This window comes from Pristis pectinata, chromosome 10 (assembly GCF_009764475.1).
Source record: "Pristis pectinata isolate sPriPec2 chromosome 10, sPriPec2.1.pri, whole genome shotgun sequence".
Classification (NCBI taxonomy): domain Eukaryota; kingdom Metazoa; phylum Chordata; class Chondrichthyes; order Rhinopristiformes; family Pristidae; genus Pristis; species Pristis pectinata.
In genome coordinates, this window is record NC_067414.1 from 55,368,756 (window position 1) to 55,392,480 (window position 23,725).

At 41.4% G+C, this 23,725-nt stretch overlaps 1 protein-coding gene across 3 annotated transcripts in view; it reads right to left on the bottom strand.

The window, feature by feature from the left end:
* The window catches only part of LOC127575291 (fibronectin type III domain-containing protein 4-like), a 169,116-nt gene that overhangs the window by 79,360 nt on the left and 66,031 nt on the right, over window positions 1-23,725 (bottom strand). For all 3 annotated transcript variants that reach the window (XM_052025055.1, XM_052025057.1, XM_052025056.1), the window contains one exon: window positions 13,598-13,802. In XM_052025055.1, the coding sequence (XP_051881015.1) occupies window positions 13,598-13,802 (205 nt within the window). The remainder of the gene's footprint in view (window positions 1-13,597; window positions 13,803-23,725) is intronic.

Sequence of the window (23,725 nt, forward strand, 5' to 3'; positions counted from 1 at the left end):
TGTAGAATCCAATAACAGCAATCTTTTCTGGAAACTAGACTGGGCTGTTGCCAGTAGTGCACAGAATGTGCTCTTTGAATCCTGGGGTTAATTGCCAATCTTTCTTCATGGAACAGACTGGTCTATTGGGTATTAGATGTGCCATCTGTTCTTTGTACTCATCACTAGCCGTCAGAATATTTTCTGCTTTCTGGGCAGGAGAAATGATATAATAAAATTCAGCAAGGACATGGATATATGATAAGCACATTAAGAAAAAGCTATTTGGTCCTGGTCTAAATTAAATTCTGCTCCCTCTCATCTGACTTTCCCAAGAATTGACATTTATTCCTTCAAACATCTTACAGAATTTTTATTAGTTTTTTTAGTGTATTAAAGGTCCACTATTATCCAACTCAATGTGCACTATTTTGTTAGATTCCATTTAAATTTTAACATTGAAGGGGAGCAAGAAGGATGTCTTAAGCAGCCTCTCTTGCCAATCATTGCAATAGGCTGTTTGCTTCAGTAAAATCCTCAAAGATAGCAACTATCTGAGTGCTGGCAATGTATAATTTAAAGAAACAGATAAAAATATGAACTGAAGGCATATTCTGGCAAAGTATACCTACACTGGAGGCAACTCCTTTTCTCACTATGTGAACCACTGTCAGTCATATTCTATTAACATGTAACAGGAATACTATGGTAAGAGTGGCTGTAGGACGAGATAAGACATGAACTCATGTATTCCCCAGTGATTTCCCTCAATGGAACTTTCATCATTTCATCAATCATTTAAGGCTCTTGAAAGCATAGATATCTTGGATGAGATGACAGATAAATGCGTGGCTGAGAAGTTGGTGCAGGAGGGAGGGTTTTAGATTTCTGGATCATTGGGATCTCTTCTTGGGAAGGTGGGACCTGTACAGAGAGGACGGGTTACACCCGAACCAGAAGGGGGCCAATATCCTTGCGGCTAGCTTTGCTAGGGTGGTTCAGGAAGGTTTAAACCAGTTTGTGAGGGGGAAGGGAACCAGAGGAGTAGGTCAGAGGAAGAAGGGGATGGGGAAAAGTTAGATCAAACAGATAGAGAGGCTTTGGGGAAGGAGAAGCAGAGTACAGGCTATAAAAGTAATAAGGTAGATGGACTGAAGTGTGTTTACTTAAATGCAAGAAGTGTCAGGAATAAGCGAGATGAACTGAGGGCTTGGATAAGTATGGGGGACTATGATATTGTGGCTACTACTGAGACATGGCTAACGCCAGGGCAGGAGTGGATATTGAATATTCCTGGTTTTCGGTGTTTTAAGAGGGATAGGGAAGTGGAGGAGAAGAGGAGGAGGGGCGGCAATACTGGTCAGGGACACTGTTACGGCTATGGAAAGGATGGATGTTGTAGAAGGATCATCTCTAGAGTCCGTATGGGTGGAAGTAAGGAACAAGAAAGGAGCAGTTACTCTACTAGGAGTATTCTATAGGCCCCCTGGTAGCGGTAGAGATATAGAGGAGCAGATTGGCAGGCACTGTTTGGAGAGAAGCAAAAATAACAAGGTTGTTATAATGGGAGACTTCAACTTCCCAAATATAGACTGGAACCTGCTTAGTGCCAAAGGTTTAGATGGGACGGAATTTGTTAAATGTGTCCAGGAAGGATTCCTGATGCAGTATGTTGACAGGCCGACTAGAGGGAATGCCATGCTAGATCTAGTTTTAGGAAATGAACCGGGACAGGTGAAGGATCTATTGGTGGGTGAGCATTTGGGGGACAGTGACCATTGCTCCATAACCTTTAAAATTGTCATGGACAGGGATAGGTGCAGAGAGGACAAGAAGATACTTAACTGGGGAAGGGCGAACTATGAGGCTATAAGGAGAGAACTTGGGAGTGTAAAGTGGGATGTCCTTTTTGAAGGGAAATGTACCATGGAGATGTGGTCGATGTTCAGGGATCTTATGCAGGATGTTAGGGATAAATATGTCCCGGTGAGGCAGAGAAGGAATGGCAGGGTGAAGGAGCCGTGGGTGACAAGAGAGGTGGAACGACTAGTTAGGGAGAAGAAGGTAGCATACATAAGGTATAAGCAGCAAGGTTCAGACAGGGCCCGTGAGGAATATAGAGTAGCGAGGAAGGAACTTAAGAAAGGGCTGACGAGAGCTAGAAGGGGACATGAAAAGGCGTTGGCTAGTAGGGTTAAGGAAAATCCCAAAGCCTTTTTCACGTACGTGAAGGGTAGGAGGATGGCTAGGGTAAAGGTAGATCCGATTAAAGACAAAGGTGGGAGAATGTGCCTGGAGGTGGCGGAAGTGGGAGAAGTTCTCAATGAATACTTCTCTTCAGTATTCACCGAGGAGAGGGGTCTTGATGACGCGGAAGGAAGTGCTGGTAAGGGTAATGTTCTCGAGGTTGTAGATATCAAGAGAGAGGATGTGTTGAAGTTGCTAAATAATATCAAGACAGATAAATCTCTGGGGCCTGACGGGATTTTCCCCAGGCTGCTTTGAGAGGCGAGGGAGGAGATTGTTGAACCGCTGGTAAGGATCTTTGAGTCCTTGTTGTCCACGGGGATGGTGCCGGAGGATTGGAGGGTGGCGAATGTTGTCCCCTTGTTCAAAAAAGGTAGTACGGATAGTCCAGGGAATTACAGACCGGTGAGTCTCACGCCTGTGGTGGGTAAGCTGTTAGAAAGGCTTCTAAGGGATAGGATCTATGAACACCTGGAGAATCATGGACTGATTAGGGACAGCCAGCATGGCTTTGTGAAGGGAAGATCTTGCCTCACAAGCCTGATAGAGTTCTTTGAGGAGGTGACGAGGAAGATTGATGAGGGTAGTGCGGTGGATGTGGTCTATATGGATTTTAGTAAGGTGTTTGATAAGGTTCCTCATGGTAGGCTTCTTCAGAAGGTCAGAGGCCAAGGGATCCAGGGAAGCTTGGCTGTGTGGATTAGGAATTGGCTTGCCTGTAGAAAGCAGAGGGTTGTGGTGGAAGGAGTGCCCTCGGATTGGAGGGCAGTGACTAGTGGTGTCCCGCAGGGATCGGTTCTGGGACCTCTACTTTTTGTGATATTTATAGATGACTTAGATGAGGGGGTGGAAGGCCGGGTTAGTAAGTTTGTGGACGACACTAAGATCGGTGGCGTTGTGGATAGTGTGGAGGGCTGTCAGAACTTACAGAGGGATATTGATAGGATGCAGAGCTGGGCTGACAAGTGGCAGATGGAGTTCAATCCGGAGAAGTGTGAGATGGTACGCTTTGGAAGGACAAACTCCAGGGCAGAGTACAAGGTAAATGGCAAGGTTCTTGGCAGCGTAGAGGAGCAGAGGGATCTGGGGGTTCATATTCACAGTTCACTGAAAGTTGCCTCACAGGTGGATAGAGCAGTTAAGAAGGCCTATGGGATGTTAGCTTTCATAAATCGTGGGATTGAGTTTAAGAGCCGCGAAGTGACGATGCAGCTTTACAAGACTCTAGTTAGACCACACTTAGAGTACTGTGTTCAGTTTTGGTTGCCGCATTATAGGAAGGATGTGGAGGCATTGGAGAGGGTGCAGAGGAGATTTACCAGGATGCTGCCTGGATTAGAGCGTATGGAATATGAGCACAGGCTTAAGGTGCTAGGGCTTTATTCACTGGAAAGGAGGAGGATGAGAGGAGACATGATAGAGGTATATAAAATATTGAGAGGAATAGATAGACAGCCAGCGCCTTCTTGCCAGGGCACCAATGGCTTTAAGGTTATGGGTGGGAGGTTCAGGGCAGATGTCAGGGGGAGGTTTTTCACCCAGAGTGTGGTTCGTGCATGGAATGCACTGCCTGGGGTGGTGGTGGAGGCAGATACATTGGACAGGTTCAAGAGTTTGTTGGATAGGCACATGGACGAATATGAGTTAGAGGGATATGCGGGAGGAAAGGGTTAGATAGTGTGAGGGTGGTTTGATGGACGGCACAACATGGTGGGCCGAAGGGCCTGTTTTGTGCTGTATGGTTCTATGGTTCTATGGTAACTCTGAAATCATTCTGAGCCAATAGCTAAGGCACTTTTACATTCCCCTTCATCAAGAAAACACAAGTGTTCTACTTTTGTCTGGAGTCATGTTGCGTGCCCAGAGACAGAAAGATGCACATTTATTGTTCATAGCCTTTCAGTAAGTCCTTCATGGTACTCACAAGAACTACATGGTGAACGTCCATCACCTGGCTCTGAAAAAGGCAGTACTATGTAGAAAAATAATAGGCAACTCTCTGGTATTATTAATTATAATTATTATTGGTGTAAAATTGATCAATAAAAGAAAACAGTTGTAGACATTATGCAATTTTTTTCTTGCTTATCAAGAAAACTTTACAGTCTAATAAAATTTAGCAAATGATTAAACTGATAAAAACATTCCATTCACTGACAATTCAATGTGGAATGAAGTGAAGAAAAAATATCCCAAAGAGATTTCATTATCAGTCTGTGCTAGAGCTCCACAGGCAGATGGTGTCACAAGGCACAACCCTGAGCTAGTTACCAGTGTCTCTGTCCTGCTTATGAATTTCTCTTCAGATAAAGGTGAACATTATTTCAGAGAGCCTCTTACTATTCATTGCTGGTAGCTGTATCACCTGACCATCAGAACTGCTGAATCTCTCTTTAAAAGATCAAATCAGTTTGTCAAAACAACAAAAAAGACACTTGTATTTATATAGCACATTTAACATCACAAGGCGCTTTACAGGATCATTATCAAAAAAGATCTTTATCAATAAATAGACAAAAAAAAATCACTGATATATTCTTTGCTTGTGATTCATTCTTTGTTTTTTTTTAAATAGCAGTAACTATTTTATGAAATATGGTTGAAATATTGCCTTTGCAGTGTGAAATAGGCCCATGCATCAATTAACCTGTGATTGAAGCTGAAGAAAAACTACGTTGCTAAGCAAAAATGGGGCTGGATTGAAAGATCTGATTGCGGAGCATGTATGGCTGTGAGGCAAAATGTCATGATCACAAGATCTTTAGACAACAGAGGGAAATTAGGAAAGGAGATGTAGTAATAATATTGATAAAAACCTCAATTACTACAGCAGCAAGAAAGGTTTTCATTAAGGCAGATGAGACAGTGGAAGCCCTTTGGGTACAACTAAAGACTAGCAGTCGGATCTAATACTTTAGGTGCAGTGCTGGGTGACGGGGAGACAGAATGAAGATTGATTTGTATTTCTCTCCCTCTCTCTTTCTCTAAAAGATAAAATGAGCATACAAAGGAATAGAGGGACAGAATGGGAAAGTAAGTTATTACAGTATAAAATAACAACATGTAAATTTAAGAACATCTCTAAATACCAATAAACTACCAAAAAATAATAGATCCACAGTTTTAACCTTCTTGTCAAGAGGATTCTGCAGGAAAATAAATGCTGTGTTTAGAGGAGCTCTTATGCTGCTAGATACCAGCTTTAACTTTGTGTAGTGTTACGGATTAGTTTGCTATTTGGTGACTGTCCCTTTAAAATACAGTACAGTAGTGTGTGTGTGTGTGTGTGTGTGTGTGTGTGTGTGTGTGTGTGTGTGTGTGTGTGTGTGTGTGTGTGTGTGTGTGTGTGTGTGTGTGGTGTCATCACAACAGCAAGAAGATAACAACGTGCTGACGTTTGTTCAGGACTCAGGGAGGAAAGAGAGAGAGGGAGAGAGACACCTGTCTGCTGGTCTCTGTATCAATGGATAAAGAACAATAACTGTGTCTGTCACTACAATCCACATATGGATTTTTGGAGCAATCCAATAGAGTCCACTTTGTCGTTAACCAGTAGAGGGAAACAGGTATTTCTGTGAACGGCCACGTCTCGAATGCCTTTCGGGGTGGCAGATACTTCGGAACAAAGCAATGGAGATCATCAGTGATTGAGGTGTCGTATGGGTTCCATCGTGGAACATTTGGATTTCGTAATTTCTCTCTATATTCTCTCTCTACATTTTCTCTTCAGTCAACGGTGGTTTTGCAAAAGCCTTTGCTCACGTTTCACCTTATGACTTGCTGAACTGAACTTTGAGACTTATTCCTGGACTTGGAGTTTGGGAATTTGCCACACACACACTTTGAGTTTAGTCTTGGGAATTATATTTGATATCTAATATTTTTAACTTTTCTTATTATTACAAGTAGTTATTAATAAAATAGTTTCTAACACTTATACATGACTCGGTGTGTTTCTTTCGTTGCTGGTACATAACAGTAGAAAGTTTAATTCCTATCCGATGCTCAAATGCAAGAAATACAAGGGAGATTGGTGGCAATCTGGAGACAACAAGAAATTCTGTAGATGCCGGAATCTGGAGCAATACACAAAAAGTGCTGGAGGAACTCAGTGGGTCAGGCAGCATCTATGGAGGGAAATAAACAGTCGACGTTTTGGGCCAAGATCCTTCATTAGGACTGGAAAAGAAGAAGGCAGAAGCCAGAAATAAGAAGGTGGGGTGAGGGGGAGGAGCACATGCAGAGAGGTCATAGGTGAGTCCAGGTGAGGGGGAAAGGTAGGTGGGTGGGGGAGGAGAAGAAGATGTAATAAGCTGAGCGGTGATAGGTAGAAGAGGCAAAGGGCTGAAGAAGAAGGAATCCAGTAGGAGAGGGCAGTGGACCATGGAATAAAGGATGGAGGAAATGGGCAGGTCATCAAGGCGGGGAAGGGAGCCACAGGAATAAGGGAAGACAATGGAGTGGGGGGGGTAGAAGAAAAAGAAGGGATGGGGTTACCTGAAGTTAGAGAAATCGATGTTGATGCCATCAGGCTGGAGACTCCCAAGGCGGAATATGAGGACAGCTTCTACCCCACAGTGATAAGACTATTGAACAGTTCCCTTATACAATGAGATGGACTATGACCTATGACCTCACGATCTACCTTGTGACCTTGCACCTTATTGCACTGCACTTTCTCTGTAGCTGTGACACTTTACTCTGTACTGTTACTGTTTTTTTTACCTGTACTACATCAATGCACTCTGTACTAACTTAGTGTAACTGCACTGTGTAATGAATTGACCTGTAAGATCGGTTTGTAAGACAAGTTTTTCACTGTACCTCGGTACAAGTGACAATAATAAACCAATACCAATACCAATACCAAGGTGTTGTTCCTCCAACCTGCGTCTGGCCTCAACGTGGCAGTAGAGGAGGCCATGGATAGACATGTCAGTATGGGAGTGGGATGTGGAATTGAAGTGGGTGGCCACCGGGAGGTCCTGGCTGTTGCGGCAGACAGACCGAAGGTGCTTGACAAAGCAGTCACCCAATCTGTGTCGGGTCTCACCGATGTACAGGAGGTCGCACTGGGAGCACGGAATACAATAAATGACACCCTCGGACTCACAGGTGAAGCGCTGCCTCACCTGGAAGGATTGTCTGGGACACTGAATGGTGGTGAGGGAGGAAGTGTAGGTACAGGTGTAGCACTTGGTGTGGTTGCAGGCATAAGTGCCAGGGGGGTTATCAGTGGGGAGGGATGAGTGGACAAGGGAGTCATGGAGAGAGAGGTCCCTGCAGAAAGCAGAGAGAGGGAGTGAGGGGAAGATATGCCTTGTGGTAGGATCCTGTTGGATGTGGCAGAAGTTGTGGAGAATGATATGTTGGATGCGGAAGCTCGTGGGGTAGTTGGTCAGGACAAGGGGAACCCTGTCCCTGTTATGTTGGGGGGGGGAAGGGGGTGAGGGCGGACATACGGGAAGTGGAGGAGACATGGGTAAGGGCAGCATTGATGGTGATGGAAGGGAAACCCCAGTTACTGAAAAAGGAGGACATCTCTGATGTCCTAGAATGGAAAACCTCATCATGGGAACAGATGCAGCAGAGGCAGAGGAACTGGGAGAAGGGGATGGCATCCTTACAAGTGACAGGGTGGGAAGAGGTGTAGTCAAGGTAACTGTGGGAGTCTGTTGTTTTTGCAAAGCTAACAACAGTGCTGAACAGTCACGCAGTAATTTGCTGTGATTCATAATTCAGGTTATATCTTTTCCTCACCACAAGTTGCTTGATAATGTGCACATTAATAACAGCAAAAGCTATTAATGTCAACATTATTTTTACTAATATATTCTTGCGCAATATATTTTGCAACTGATAAGGGAACAGGTCACACTAGATTTCGTGATGACCAACAATCTAGAATTAGATAGTGAGCTGATAAAGGAAGATCTTGTAAATAGTTACCAGCATCTATGTAACCATAATATGATTCAATGTACAATTTGGTTTGAGTGAAAAAAAAGAGCTAGAAAACAAGCTTTTAAATAGGGTAAACTTCAAAGTGATGCATAACAAATTGACTACAATAAATTCAGTTCAATTGTTAATGAATAAACCTATTAACAGAATGAGAAGTATTCAACGAAGGTTTTGACACAGCATAAGTGCATAATCATCACAAAACAACAGCACATCCAATGTTGTTAAATGACTGTGGTCAACCTACAAAATAAAGGAAAGTATTAAACTGAAAAAGGCTTACACAGATACAAAGAAAAATCAACATCCAATACACCAGAAGAGCTACAAGTGGATACAAAAAAATAATAAGGGATGCAAAATCAAATATGGAAATGAACTTGGAAGAATATTAAAGCTTATAGCAAGGCCATAGCAATGTTAGTGAAGTCATGATTCTGAGATCTGGAGTACTAATTCTGAGGACATATGTTTCTAACCAAAAAGGCAGTTGAACTATTTAAAATCAGTTTTTATGAAAATTTAAAAATAAAAAGCTGATATCAGCAAATTTGATGGTTATACTAAAAGATTATTATTAAAAAACCTAAACAGTGCATTAATGTTCATATTGGAAGGAAATTCAATGAAATGATTAAATAATCTTATTAATACATTAAGGCATCTTATATGGAGCAGTGGGCAGAGTAGGATGAACAGGGGTTTAATAGATTTAAAAAAATACTGTTGGGGAAACTATCTGCGATAATTGAAGATAACAGAAGATTCTTCAGGATCATAACAATTTTCACTGAGGATTAAATATCCAGGAAAGTAAAACAACAATGCATGAATTTATAATTTTCCAAAACTCCAGATTCAGGAACAGTCATTTTAGATTAGAAAATGTAAGGAGCTGCAATATGTAAGGAAGGCAAATCATCTCTATGAAGCCTTCTTAAAACTATACTTATGATCAAAATACCCGCAACCTGCAGCACAAATGAAATAAGACAACAGTGCAAGAGATCAGAACTACACTGGGAGCTTGTTTTTCCCACTGCAAGTGTACATGAAGTACAGTTTAACAATGACTCTGCTGAAAGTGATCTTATATGAAGGCACTTTACTGGTTTCTGAGGACCAGATTATGATGGCCTGATCTGCCATTCCTGAACTGCCACCAATGTTCCCCCATAGACGAATTTATCTGGTATGAATGTGGAGGACCAATCTCACTGGTTCCCTGGATCCTGGAGTCCAGCAGTGTGTTCTGAGCAGCAACCAGGCTTCCAGTTGCACACTGAGGATCCCCACAACTCAAAACATCCTTGACAGCCTTTCACAGCTGGCAAAGCTCTACTCCAGTGTTTTGCCAGTAGTTTTTAAATGTCTCGGACATTCAAAGACATGTAAAATCTTTTAAAATTAAAGTAAAAGTTATAATCCATTGAAATGGTTTCAGGGACAGCCTTTCAAATCTGGCAGTAAGTTTTGGATGTTCTTGTTTGACAGCACATGTCAAGAAGTCCAAGATTAATTCCATTTAAATGGCTAAACTCTGGCTGTTTTGGACTGTGGGCAATAATCAGTGAGATCCAACCTTTTATCTATTAGTCTCCATCCCATTACCAGAAATATGGGTACATAACTACTGACCAATGCTATCAATCTTCACATGAAAGTGAGATTTGGCAATAAGTTCAACAGTGGTGGTTTCAGAGTCAATCCTGTCCTAACTCGATACTCGCATATGCTGAGCTCACTGGATATCTGTCAGTATGACACCTTGGCTAAACTCTTCTCTCAAATAGACTCAAGGTTCTGAGGCCAGCTGATCTAACAATGCTGCTGTCTCAGATTGGTTAACGTACCTCAGGACAAACTGAGGATCAAGCTTCCTGATGTGTATGCTCAGGAGCAAACACATCCTACTGTGATCATTTGCTTACTCAGACAAGAGTTTCTATTGCTGTATTGACATTACAGTAATTTGTTAAAACATTATTTTCTGAAATATGATTTTATTTATGCAAGGTCAATGCCATTCAGCTAACTCAGTGCTTGATCCAAATGAGACGTGTGTGATGCAGTCATATTTCCCATTAGTTCCAATAGTTTCTTTTGAACTTAGTAATGTCAACTTCAGGGACCTGGATTTGAACCTGACTTGGGTAGTGTCCGTGTGGAGTTTCCACTGTCTCACTGTGACCATACGGGTTTCACCCAGGTGCTCTGGTTTCCTCACACATCCCAAAGACATACAAAGATATAATTGGTTACTGTAACTTACCCATAATGTGGGTGGATAACAAGAAAATCAGGATGGGATCAATGGACATGTGAGACAGAAGTGGTTACAGAGAAATACATGGGAATGGGGCTTATGCATAGACTTGATGGACTGAATGGTGTCCTTCTGAGTTGGAAGGAAACATGAGAAATATAAACAAAGGTTTGTCAGCTTTGGTGGGTTTTAAAATGAGACTCCCCTCTCATTTACTCCCCAAACTGAAGGTGATCTAGATGACCTATAAAACCTAACAAAATGCCAAATGTCCAATTATAAGGATCTTATTCCTTCCCAGGAATCATTGAGCCAGCACCAAGCAACAACCTCAGACACAAATCTTTTTTAAATGGGTTGAACAGGCAGTAATATACATTTAATTAGTAACTACAAGAAATATGTGATTGAAATGAAGTATAACAAAACCTTGCCTAAAGTAATAAATTCTATAGGCTCAAAGAAACACTGTCTTTTCCAGAATCATGCTGATCATTTCAGGAAACCATCTGGTGTTTTTTTTTCCCAATGAACTCTACCAGTTAGTTACATTCAACAGTATTCAGAGTAATTAGGAGGAATTGAATCTGGAGTTCTTTATTAAATCAGCTGTAGTGCCATATTCTATTAACTTTACCTGGCAGAAGGGCCAGCAGCCATGAAGAACAGATTTAACTGAAAGCTCCTGCCCAGTAATTCAAACCTGCGACTTTCAATTCAGGGAATCTTTACACCCAGGATCCCGTCATTAAACACGTTGTTTGAAAGTTCAAGTGTGCAGCTCTTACATAGAGGGCACGTTAAAAACACAGCTTTATTCCATGATAATTCATTCCCAAAATTGTCTCTGTTTCTTTTCACTTTGACCGAACAATGTTTTTATCAGGTAATATTTAACAAACAATTATCTCATATTTATTGAACAAACTAAACAATAGTTTATACTACATGGATCTAATTATTTCAGTAGCGATGTGCAGTGTTAACAGCTGGAAAAAACGACAACCGGGTACAATGTTCCTGTGTCAATAAGGTATAAAAGGAAAAGAAGGATGCTGCTTTCACAAGAACCTGCAAAATAATTCTGTCTATCCAAACCATTGAGACGAGGGTGCTAGGGATTATTCTGGATTTATGAAATTATGGATAGCTTAATTATGGATTAATTAAAATGAGAACCAGTCTTCAGGAAATAAAATGCTTTGGGGTCATTGAAACCAATCACTGGGTGTGGGACATTCTGATACTGTCCCATTGAAACTATGACACACATACAAAAAATTCTGCAGATTCTGGAATCTGGAGCAATACACAAAAAGTGCTGGAGGAGCTCAGCAGGTCAGGCAACATCCGTGGAGGGAAATAAACAGTCGACGTTTTGGGCCAAGACCCTTCATCAGGAGTGGAAAGGAAGAGGGCAGAAGCCAGAAAATGATGGTGGGGGGAGGGGGAGGGGGAGGAGCACATACAGGCAGGTGATGGGTGAGCTCAGGTGATAGGTGAGTCCAGGTGAGAGGGGGAAGGTGGGTGGGTGGGGGAGGGGGAGAAGATAATAATAAGCTGAGAGGTGATAGGTAGAAGAGGCAAAGGGCTGAAGAAGAAAGAATCCGATAGGAGAGGGCAGTGTCGGCCATTAGAGATCCAGAGCAGGTAGAAGGCCAGGACGAGGTGTCCAAGAGGAGGAAGAGGGTTTAGGGACTGCCCTCTCCTACCAGACTCCTCCCCCTCCCCCCACCTTCTTTCTCTGGCTTCTGCCCTCTTCCTTTCCAGTCCTGTTGAAGGGTCTCGGCCCGAAATATCGACTGTTTATTTCCCTCTATAGATGCTACCTGACCTGCTGAGTTCCTCCAGCGCTTTTTGTGTATTGCCTATTGAAACTATGAAGGGAAAGACAATAGATGACTGTTCGAGTTAATTGGTGGTCATTGAAAACTTCGTCTCCTGTATTAGCACACCTTTAAAGGTATTTTCCTGCCACTTAATCCACAATTCAGGACAGGTCTGTTTACTCACTTACTATTCTGGCTAGTTGTATATTCAGGGAGCCATCCCTCAACACTGTGACACAAAAAATATATTTTGGGTGTCTGGAGTTTGCACTCAGAGGCTTTCATAACAGACACCAGCATTGAATATTCAAAGAGGTTCTGCTAGTTAGGATGTGCTCCCATTGTAAATATGTAATTCTGCAAAGTTACCTGACTATATTCAAAATTTTAAAGTTAAATAGGTGATTAAAGCTACTGAAACTCTAGTTAATAGTTTATTGTTATCTTTGTGTTTAAACCGTATAAAAACATTCTCTTAGACACTCTCTCTCCAGAAGATCTGCTGTGTGAATAAAGACTTCTCTATCTCCCAGTTGCAGCTTCCATGTGGCTCAGTTTAGTCAGCCACAACACAGGGGTCAAAATATATTGAACTGTCTTAGAACATAGAACAGTACAGCACAGAACAGGCCCTTCGGCCCACAATGTTGTGCCGACATAGCTATTCCGTCCTAGTTACAAAGTGCCCATATCCCTCTATTTTCCTCTCATTCATGTGCCCATGTAAGCCCCTCTTAAAAGCCCCCAATGAATTTGCCTCCACCACCCTATCAGGTAACGCATTCCAGGCATCCACCACTCTCCTCAGTAAAAAATGTACCCCTCATGACTGTTCTGAACCTAGCCCCTCTCACTTTAAATGCATGCCGTCTTGAATTAGATCGCTCAATAATGGGAAAAAGATATTGCTTGTCCACCCTATCTATGCCCCTCATAATTTTATGCACTTCCGACAGATTACCCCTCAGTCTCCACCACTCCAGAGAAAAGAGCCCAAGTTTGTCCAGCTTCTCCTAATAGCACATGCCCTCTAAACAAAAATTCAAACAATGTAGTCCCCTCAGTGATTGATATAATACTTAGCATAAAGACTTGTCCCTTAGAAATACTTTCCAAGCCAACTCTGCTTACATCCACAAAAATGCATGGAAGTATTTACAGTGACAGTGTTAATAACAGTTTAGTCATCATATTAGAATGTTCAGATAGCTGCACTATTAGGATGCTCCCTTGCGTATAACTAATAGCTTGCCAGAGACCATTAACGTACATGGCACAAAGCCAGAGTAAATAATAAATTAAGAGATCTCACCTTTGTTCGAGCTATTTGATGGCACCCAATCAGTTTCCTTTAGAGTTCTGAATTGGACACGCTTGCTGGCCCGGCTTTCCCCATTCAGACCAATTGATTGAACTTGGATCACGTACTCCGTGTCTTCCTCTAAATCCCACAGCACACATGCTCGGTTTGTTGTATTCACTTCACGGATTGACCTTTGCATTTGACCATCTTTTCGCTGCATCAAACAGCAATTGAAAGATTAGCTGATGATAAATAAATTTGTGACAATGATTAAAATTCAATTCACTTTTTATATAAAGAGTCATTTTACCAGATTTTAATTAATGACAGACTACAGCAATCCGATGGCAAGGTTTGCCTAATAAAGGCCTAGAATTCCCATTTAAGACATCCAAGCAAGAAAGTTTCAGAAATTAACCTAATTATCATGCATATTCTGTTAATTAAGAAAGGAGGAGGATTAAAATAAGGTCTGCAGTTTCGTGGGCGCCCACCTTTGGGAAGGAGGACTGCAGAGTATGAGTCTTGCTCCTGAGTGATAGCCCTGAAATTGGGCTTCAGTCCTCATTTCCTTGGAGCTACAATAAATACAACAGTTATCCAGCCAGCGTGGAATGAATGAAAATTGGGCCAAAAAGAATTTAGTGTCAACTCTCAGGCAAATGAGGAGAGGGATGGCAGCTGGGCAAAGAGGAGTGGGATGGCAGTGGGTGATTGACACCAATCGGGAATTGGTTGGAGCACCCCTGATCTTGCCAGTTCCACACTTGATTTATATATTCACTGTATTAATTGTGGCCTGGCTTCCCTGGAACTAACTATCTCAAGCAGGGCTCTCAAACATGTGCTGGACATAATATTTACAGTTGTAAAGATCTGCTTAAATATATTTTTAGGCAGTTGGGGAAACTCGGGATCACTGATACTATATGTTAAAGCTTAGGATGCAGTCTAATGACTGGAAATCAGGTGCTGTGCAGCCTAATTCATGGGCTCAGTGCTTAAGGACCAAGCAATGATTCATCATTTTAGGGGAAGTAGTGTGGTCTGTATCAGAGTCTGATGGGTGGGAGGAAAGGATTAAAGATTCAAATATAGAAGATGTATGCACTAGCATATTGTACATGTATTCACAGCCTTTTCACAGCTGATCACAAGAGTGTCCCACTTGGAATGACAGGACGCTTCACTAACATACTTAAAATGGCTCCAATGCTGCAATTGAAAGACTGGTTTGATATTCACTGCTGCTGCATGGGTTTCCCAGAAAATCCAGTAGTGAAAGGCAGACAGGAGATGCCAGCCCCAAATGGTAACCGCCTATTTGGGTGTTCTTGCAGGGGAAGAAGGGCAGGACCTGTCCCTTCCAAGTCTCATGAGATAGCTCTTTGCTGTTCCAATCACCAACCTCTTCCTGACCCTCCACCAAACCCCTCCACATTGAGGCCTTGCCTCCTCCGAACCTAGCTATTGATCTGTTCCCCTCCTGGATTCTCAGGTAAAAAAAAAGGCAAAGGTTTTTTTTATCTGTGTCCTTTTGCTGCTGATTCTTCCTCCAGGTCAGCCAGTTAGTTTGGTAGGCAAGGGTAGTAGAGGGCGGGGGAACAAAACAAAAGGGTTGCAGTATTAAATTCAGTGAGACACCCCTGAGCCCAGCCTTCTTGGATTCTTGATTGTTTTTCTGCCTCCTTAGTACTTGTTGTAAATATTTTCTTAATCAGTTACTTCCGCAAGTAGTTCTGCTATAACGCATGTTTCCATATGTGAATTGTTTCCATGACATGAATTCGACTGATGGATTAGGACCACTATTTGCATAACACGGGCCTCATTGGTTATAAGACGACCATGACATGAAAACTTGTTTAAATCTATGCTTTGCCAGCAACTACAGCCTGTTCTGCTATATCACAACTTTCTATAATGTGAGGTTTCTTAGGGAAGTAACATCACGTTATAGCAGAACTATCTACACTAAGAGATATAGTGTCTAAACACCTAAATCACTAAAAGCAAATGCATCAATGCAACAGCAATCAAACAGGCCTGTGGAGTATTGGCCTTCAGTCTCCATTTGTACAGGTGATGCTTTATTTGCATTGAATCTTGATCAGCCCACATACAGAACAAATGATACCTGCCATACTAACTTCATTCCTTGTATGATTAGATATAGTAGACAGGTCAACAAGTTGATAATCCCCATTTCCACACTGAAGGTTCCCACTTACTTTTAGATCATTTACATGATATCCTGAAAAATGATCATTCCCAAGGTTACTCAATTAAAGGTCTGCTGGTGTTGTTGCTGCTTCAGAGTGTGATATATGCCACATCTGCCAGTATCTGACAGAGCTGTGAACTGTGTGGTATGACTATCAGATCATTGCGATACTGCACAAACTCAAATTGACCTTAAGTGAGCATCTGACATTTTTGAAACAACATAAGCATGGAATATTTTAAGCTCTGGGCAAAAAGTCAAAAATTGATGACAATAACCTGGATCCTTATGAATTGAATTTTTGAAATCGTGCTGTTGATTTTAGAAACAAGTTGTTACCAATTTTCAGAGTTCATGCAAACATTTGTCCAAAGGATATGAATACAATCATGTTTCTGCTGACAAGGCATGAATAGATTGTAGTGTTACTCACAGCCTTAAGAGTACTGCTCTCACAGATCTTTCATTGAATTCAGGTATCCAAATGCTGAATTATACTAGTACGCTAGTGAAACTAACCAACAAAAGATGGTACACCGCTACCTTTATATATGTAATAAGTTTTGATGAATACAGCAATTAATCACTCAAAACTATTTATCAAAGTGAAATATTCAATTCTTGGCCTAGCTACCAGTTTGCTCTCCCTTTGATGGATAGACCTCTAACAATGATCATAAATGGCTACTAAGGTTATTATCTGGATAGGTTGGTAGGTTGGACTACCTTTCCTCCCAACTGTAGGTGAATGTGCAAAGGGAAATATACAAAAATAATGCTTGTCTGAACACCTTTAAACACAAATCATAGAAAATCCAAGCATTAATCCTCCCATATTCCAAAGACGTACGGGTAGGTTAACATGGGTTTAAATGGGTGGTGGGTTGTAAGAGTCTGTTACCGTGCTGTGTAAATAAAGTTTAAAGTACCTAGCTCAGTATGGGTGAGAGTCCCTCAGAGAAGATTTGGAAGGGATACAGTGCATTTCAGCAGAATTCTACTGGGACATAGATGATTACATTTTGAGCACAGGTTGCACAATTTAGCTTCTATTCCTTTGAGGTTAAAAGATCAAGGAGTGATCTAATTAGGCATTTAAAATGATTGAGATATTCAGTCTGTAAGTGTTTTTTAAAGCACTGTGGGCTGGAAGGAGCAGGAAAGCTTCTCAAATTCTTAAGAAAACTTTCTGCTGATCGTATTCTCTGCTTCTGGCCATTCTCAGTAAAGAAGTTTCTCGATCTTGAATGGCCAATCCCTTATTCTGAGACTTTGACACCCCAGCCAGGGGAAATATCAACTCCACATCTACTGTATCAAGACCTGTAGGAATGAATTCATCTCTCATTTTCCTAAAATCAAGAGGGTATGGGCCCAGTCTGTTTAATCTCTTCTCATATGACAAGCCCACCATCCCAAGAATCAATCTGATGAATCTTCCCTTCACCCCCTTAACCACAAATAGATCCTTCTTTAGGGGCATCAGACCTGTGAATAGTATTCCAAATCTGGCCTCATCATGGCATTTCTATCATGGCAGTGAGTCATCAATACTCTTGTAGTCATATCCTCTTGCACTAAAGGACAACATCATGCAATTTGTCTTCCTAACTGCTTGTTGACTACATATTAACTTTCAGTGAATCCTGTATGAGAACACACAACTTTCTTTTAACAAAATGCCTTTCAATTTCTCACCATTTAAAAGGAAACTCTGTGATTCTACTTCTTCTACCAAAGTGCTCCACCATACATCTTTGCACATTATATTTCATTTTTCATGTTCTTGCCCATTTACTTAATCTGCCTTTGTCTCCCTGAAGTCTCTCTGCATGCTCCCAGCTTTGTATCATCAGTAAACCTGGGTATGTTGTACTTCATCCTCTCAATTAAGTCATTGATATAGACCAGCTGGGGCTCAAGCAGATCCCAGCAAAACCGAAACTAGGCCTTGGTGAACAAATTATCAGTAGGTACAGCTCGATAACACTGTTGATGACACTTTTCATCACTTTCCTGATGATCAAGAGTGGATTGATTGGTTGATAGTCAAACTGGATTTGTTCTACATTTTGTGGAAAGGACATATTTAAGTAATTTTCCAAATTATCAGGTGGAGGATGTGCTGAAACTGCTTGGCTACAGGTGTGTCTATTTCTGGAGCATATCTTTAGTACTTCCATCAGAATGTTGTTTAGTTCTGTTGCCCTTACTGTACTCAGTGGTCTCAGTAATTCAAAGGGAAACTGGACCAATACACAAAGAAAACTGTTTATATGGCTATATTAGAACACTACAGCACAGTACAGGCCCTTCAGCCCACAACGTTGTGCCGACATTTTATCCTGCTCTAAGATCTATCTAACCCTTCCCTCCCACATCACCCCCCATTTCTCTATCATTCATATGTCTATCTAAGAGTCTCTTAAAAGCCCCCGAATGTATCTGCCCCCACAACCTCTGCTGGCAGTGCGTTCCACGCACCCACCACTCTCTGTGTAAAAAACTTATCCCTGACATCCCCCTTATACCTTCCTCCAATCACCTTAAAATTATGTTCCCTCGTGTTAGCCATTGTCGCCCTGGGAAAAAGTCTCTGACTGTCCACTCAATCTATGCCTCTTATCATCTTGTATACCTCTATCAAGTCAATATTGATTGGGTTAAATGAAGAAAGTATATTAAAGCTGTATCTGTGCCATTAATATTGTGCAATATTTTAAAGCTAACTATATTTTTCTGATTGAGAATGATATTCTGTGTGCCCATAATCATTTCTTCTGCTCATGTTTTATAATGGCATTGACAGATAATGAAAACTTTGATCTGGAGGCATTGATGGCATTGGATATATTTCCATTGTTGAGGTGTGCGTGACTGATTCAGAATTACTAATGAGGGTGTTTAAGAATGGAGGGGGATCATTCTGTTGGTGCACTGTGGGGATTACTGCCAGCTGAGATTAGCCAAGGTCTTTTCTGGTGTCTCTTTTCTGGCTGAGGTAGCAGAAAGTCAGTTTATTATTTATATTTCTAATCAGCAACCATGGAAAGAAAGGATCAAAAGGTAAGTAGGAAAGAGAAGGAAATGAGTAAAATTATTCAAATACCCACTATACTTAGTGCTGGAATGTTACTCTGATTATCATATCTGCAGTCATTTCATAATAGGATAGCATTAAATGATAAATTACACTAGTGATCTGTTCAGTGTTACCAACAAATCTAAAAAAGGTTTGCCTCTCCCTCCCCTATCCTATTTATTAAAGCAATAATTTACAGTAGCAATACTCACAGTGTTATATAGCCACACAGCAGAAAATTGTTACCATGGGCAGAAGCTGGTTTATCCTATCAAAGTAAATTAATCTGATTCCACAGCACTTTAGATGAAAAAATATTTTCCCCACTATTTAAAGAATCTGTTCCTGAGCTCTGGATGGATCCATAAGGTCAGAAATAGTAAATAAGCCACGGTAAAATACTAATGTATTTACAGAAATAGACAGATAAAATGATATCATTCAGGTCTGTATTGGTAAAACAGAATGAAGAGGATTGACACTGTGAGGAATTGACTACAAACCAGCAACAGCAGGTGGTTAAAGCAGAAGCTGGAGTTAATGGCAGGCTGCTGCAGTGCATTGGGAGACTGAAGGGTGCATTGTGGAGCTCCTCACTGCTGACAGCAGCAGCGAAGTGGGCTCACATCAGCTGGACATCAGATGATAGAAAGATACTTGAACTCTAGTTTGAATGACCTACAGAGGCCGAGGATTGTGCTGCATGTAGAACCATTCACACCTGACACCTTTTTTGTATAACTGTCTTCAAGCTCAAGAAGGTCACCCACATCAGAGGAGCAGGGGACTTAATTTACTTGCATGGGTCCAATTGTGACGTTACTGCTGACAGGGAGAATCTGGGCCTTTGCAAGCTGTTAGACAAAAGGACCAGGACAGCCACCTTCAGTCTCCCCTTCCCTCCTCCCCAAATGAGAACTTTCCAGCCTTTCCCAATCTAGCACTAATCTTTTCTTAATTTATCAAGACCACCTTCCTGTTTCCTATTAATATAGCCTGACCCATCACCCACCCCTAACACACTCATCAATTTTGGACCCAGCCAGTGGGGAATACCTATTGGCTTCAGGCAGGAGCCTGTGTTGGAACTTCATATTATGGCCTCATATTATCCTGGCCTCACACTATGGAGAAGTGGGTAGTCACCTACCCACTTCAGCCTCCATTTCCCTGATCCCTATCTGAAATCAAAGTCAACACTTTAGTTTTAAAACATTTGAAAAATCATCACTGGTTGTAACAGTCATGCATTGAATCAAGAGTGGAGGCAGAGAATGTAGCTGGCAAGCACAACTGAGAGAGACAGCTTTCTCCTATATTGTAAGCAAATGAGAACAGAAGAACATAAAACAAAGTGCTAGCAGGAGTAGACATTCAAACCTTTGAGCTTGCTGTACCATTCATCAAGATTATGGCTGGTATTGTACCTCAATACCATTTTCCTGTCTTATCCCCATATTCCTTGATTCCTTTAATATCCAGAAGTTTATCAATCTCTGTTTTGAATGTGATAAGTAACTAAGCTCTAAAGCCCCATAGGGTAGGTAATTCCAAAGATTCAACACTGAGTGAAGAAACATCTCCTCATCTCAGTCCTAAATGGCCTACCCTTTATTTTGAGGCAGCAATACCTAATTCCAGACACCTTAGCCAAGGGAAAGACTTTCCAGAGTCCTTATGTTTCTTTATGTTCACATTTCATTCTTATAAACTCTTTAGATCTTTCCTCAAACAATAGTCCCCCAAACCAAGAAACAGTCATTGTACTCCTTCTATAACAAGTATAGAGGTTCATTAGGTGAGGAGACCAAAACTGTACACAATATTCCAGGTGTGGATTCACCAAGGCCCTTTGTAATTCTAATAGGAATTCAATGGATTCAAATCCCCTTGCATAAAGGCCAACACCAATATGTCTTCCTATCTGCTTGCTGTACTTGTACATTAGCTTTCAGTGACTTGTGTACAAGGGCACTTAGGTCCCACTGAACATCAACATGGATGGTTGATGGTCGGCACAGACTCAGTGGGTCGAAGGGCCTGTTTCTATCTCGAATGTCTCTCTATGACTTCATGACTCTATTTCTCAATCTTCCACCGTTTGAAAGCATTTCTGCTTTTTTCTACTGCAGTGGATAATTTCATATATTTCCATATTGTATTCGACTAGCTGTGCTGTTGCTCAATCATTTAGTTTTCCATACCCCCTTCTCTGTATCCTCATCCATACAAACTTAGATTCAAGTCATCAGCGAACTTAGAAATGGTATACTTAGTTCCCTTAGACAAATCGTCAATTTAACTCATGAAAAATTGGGGCCTGAGCATTGATCCTTCTGTACCCCACTCGGCCCTGACTGACAACTTGAGAAGGACCAATTTATTCCAACTCTTTCCAATTTTATCCTGCTCTTTTGGGCAAGTGGCAGAGGTAGCTCCTTGAAATTAATGAGATCCTTCTTGAAGTATGCAATTTCAGGTTCAAGGCGGACAACGGAGTACTACTTTAATTCTGACCTGAATGGAGGCAGGGCCACTGAGTCTCTCACTAGATAAAATGACAGGTTAGACTTAAACCTTGGTCACTGGAGGTGTGACACAGTTACACTACCTGCTGTGCAGGTATCGATTCTGAGGGCAGGCCATGATAACAATGAATGGATTTTTTTGTTTGATCAACAAAAGAGAATGATTCTGCAAAAGGAAGAGCAGAAGTTACCTATCTTGACATAGTCTTCCAAGAGTCAGCCATGGCTCATTGCGCCAGACTTGCTTCCGAGACAACATGTTCCAGGTTCAAGTCCAACTCCAGACACTTGTGTATTAGTGTTTAGGCTGACCCTCCTCTGCTTTATTGATTATATAGATAAATGGGGAAGTATTCAATCTACATTTCCTCCACTCCAGAACCAGGCTTTATTGATTATATAGATAAATGGGGAAGTATTCAATCTACATTTCCTCCACTCCAGAACCAAGGTCAGCCCAACCTTAGTATCATGGTACAATGTACATGGGTATGTGCATGTTCTGACACCTGAGGTTGTTGGGGACACGGGACACATAGGGCATAAAATTTGCCTACCAAAGGTCTGAGGTGCTGTGCCATGTTCCTATTTATTAGATTACCTCAATAAGCATAAACACACTCAAAAAAGCACACCAATGCCTTTACTTCTTCAGAAGGCTAAGGAAATTCGGCACATCCCCAAGGACTCTTAGCAATTTTTACAGATGCACCATAGAAAATATCTTATCTGGATGATTCACAGCTTGCTATGGCAACTGGTCTAGCCAAGACCACAAGAAATGGTGGAAAGTTGTGAATGCAGCCCAGACCATAACACAAACCAGCCTCCCCTCTATTGACTCTGTCTACACTACTGCTGCCTTGGGAAAGCAGCCAACATAATCAAGGACCCACCCACCCCAGTCATTCTCTCCTCTCTCCTCTTCCATCGGACAGAGGATACAAAAGCTTGAAAGCACATACCATCAGACTCAAGAACAACTGCTAGCCCTCTGTTATCAGACTCTTGAATGGACCTTTCATACTCTAAAGATGAACTCTTGATCTCCCAATCTACCTCATTGTGGCCCTTGCACTTTATATTGTTTACCTGCATTGCACTTTCCCTGTAGCTGCAACACCATATTCTGCATTCCGTTTTCTTTTTACTACCCTGATGCACTTATGTGTGGCATGATCTGTCTGGATGGCATGCAAACAAAAGCTTTTCACTGCATCTTGGTACAAGTGACAATAATAAACCAATAATAAACCAATACAACCAAGATCAGCGTAGCACCTCTTCACAAAATTCTCCCACTTGTCCTGAGTTTCATATGCTGCAGGATAGTACTTCATGGAACTGGATTCTGTGCTACTAACTATTTGTTAGCTAAACCTTCCTGTCTTTAAACAAACTAAAATTACAAAGACCTGGGTCAGACCCTGCTGATAGTGATTACCGAGTAGTAATTACCAGGTACCGAGTCCTCAGGTGAACATAAAAGATCACACTACTTTGAAGAAAAGTAAGAGAGCTATCCCTGGTGTCAGAGCCAATATTTACCTCATCAGAAAACATCACTGGGAAAAAAGCAACAGATTTCCTGGTTATTGATGTTTGTGGGTATGATATGCACAAATTGACTGCCACATTTTCCACATTACAACCATGCTGTATACTTCAAAAGTACTTAATTGACTTCAAAGTGCCTTAGGATATTCTGAAAGGTGAGTCTTTCTGTATTTCTTTCTTGAAGGCATTAAAAGTCCAGCCAACACTCATTTGAATTAACAGCAAATAACTAAACAATGTGCATTACAAATTTGGGCACATCTTAGGTTCGGCAGTGAGGCATTCATTCCCTTGCCACTAATCTACTTTCATGGTAGCATAACTCAGCCCTATAACAATCAGATTCTCTTGTGGTCTCAACTGAATATTTATTTCAATTGCACTGATATTTCTTCAGCTGATGGTGCAAACTGTTGTTACGATACAGCCAGGAATGAAGGGCAAAAACTGGGGATGCTGGCAATCTGAAATAAAAGACGGACAACTGGAAATACTCAGTAGGTCAGACAGCATCTTTGGTGAGTGAAACTGAGTTAATGTTTCAAGTGCTGACCTTTCATGCAGAACTGGGAAAAGTTAGAAATTTAAAATGTCAACTTGTCTCCGCCCTATCACATAATTCCCTGTGCTCTTTTCACTTAGTTCTGTTGAATCATGATCAAATGGAAACATTAACTCTGTTTCACTCTCCACAGAAGCTCCCTCACCTGCTGAATATTTACTGTGTTTTTCTATTATTATACGAG